At 56.4% G+C, this 408-nt stretch overlaps 1 protein-coding gene across 1 annotated transcript in view; it reads left to right on the forward strand.

Moving 5' to 3' along the window:
• CSUI_008762 (uncharacterized protein) overlaps positions 1-404 on the forward strand; it is a gene marked incomplete at its 3' end in the record, with an annotated part of 952 nt that extends 548 nt beyond the window's left edge. Inside the window, exon 1 of the mRNA XM_068068887.1 lies at positions 1-404. This exon is cut by the window's left edge and continues 548 nt beyond it. Coding sequence (XP_067919141.1) covers positions 1-402 — 402 coding nt within the window.
• Between the last annotated feature and the right edge of the window lie 4 nt (positions 405-408).

Here is a 408-nt window from a genome sequence, read left to right on the forward strand (position 1 = left end):
GGGAGGTGTGGCGGGTATGGGCGAGATACTGGTGCCCGGAAAGGCGCAGCGACCACACAGGGCAATAAAGACTGGGGCCTTTGTAACAGGGGCCTTTTCCGTTGCTGTAGGCGTCATTTGTTTGGCGTGCGTCTCCACTTGGAGCTTAGCGTTAGGTCTTTTCTACCTGGTCGGTGGTGCGGTATCCACAGTCTTCGGGTACTGTGGTGCCAGAATTCGTTCGACGTACATCCTCGGTGCCTACGTTCTTGTGCTTTGTGCGGTGCTGTCCGCCCTTCCCGTCGCCATGGTGTACAACACTCACCTCGCTATACAGTCGTTCAGGGCTATACGTCACGTGTATTTCGACGAAGCGTCAAAAGTGTCACCAGACAGTTCTCCAGGGCTGGCATTGCAGCGCCGCTACGA

This window comes from Cystoisospora suis (genome assembly GCF_002600585.1).
Source record: "Cystoisospora suis strain Wien I chromosome Unknown contig_5004, whole genome shotgun sequence".
In the NCBI taxonomy this organism is placed as follows: Eukaryota; Apicomplexa; class Conoidasida; order Eucoccidiorida; family Sarcocystidae; genus Cystoisospora; species Cystoisospora suis.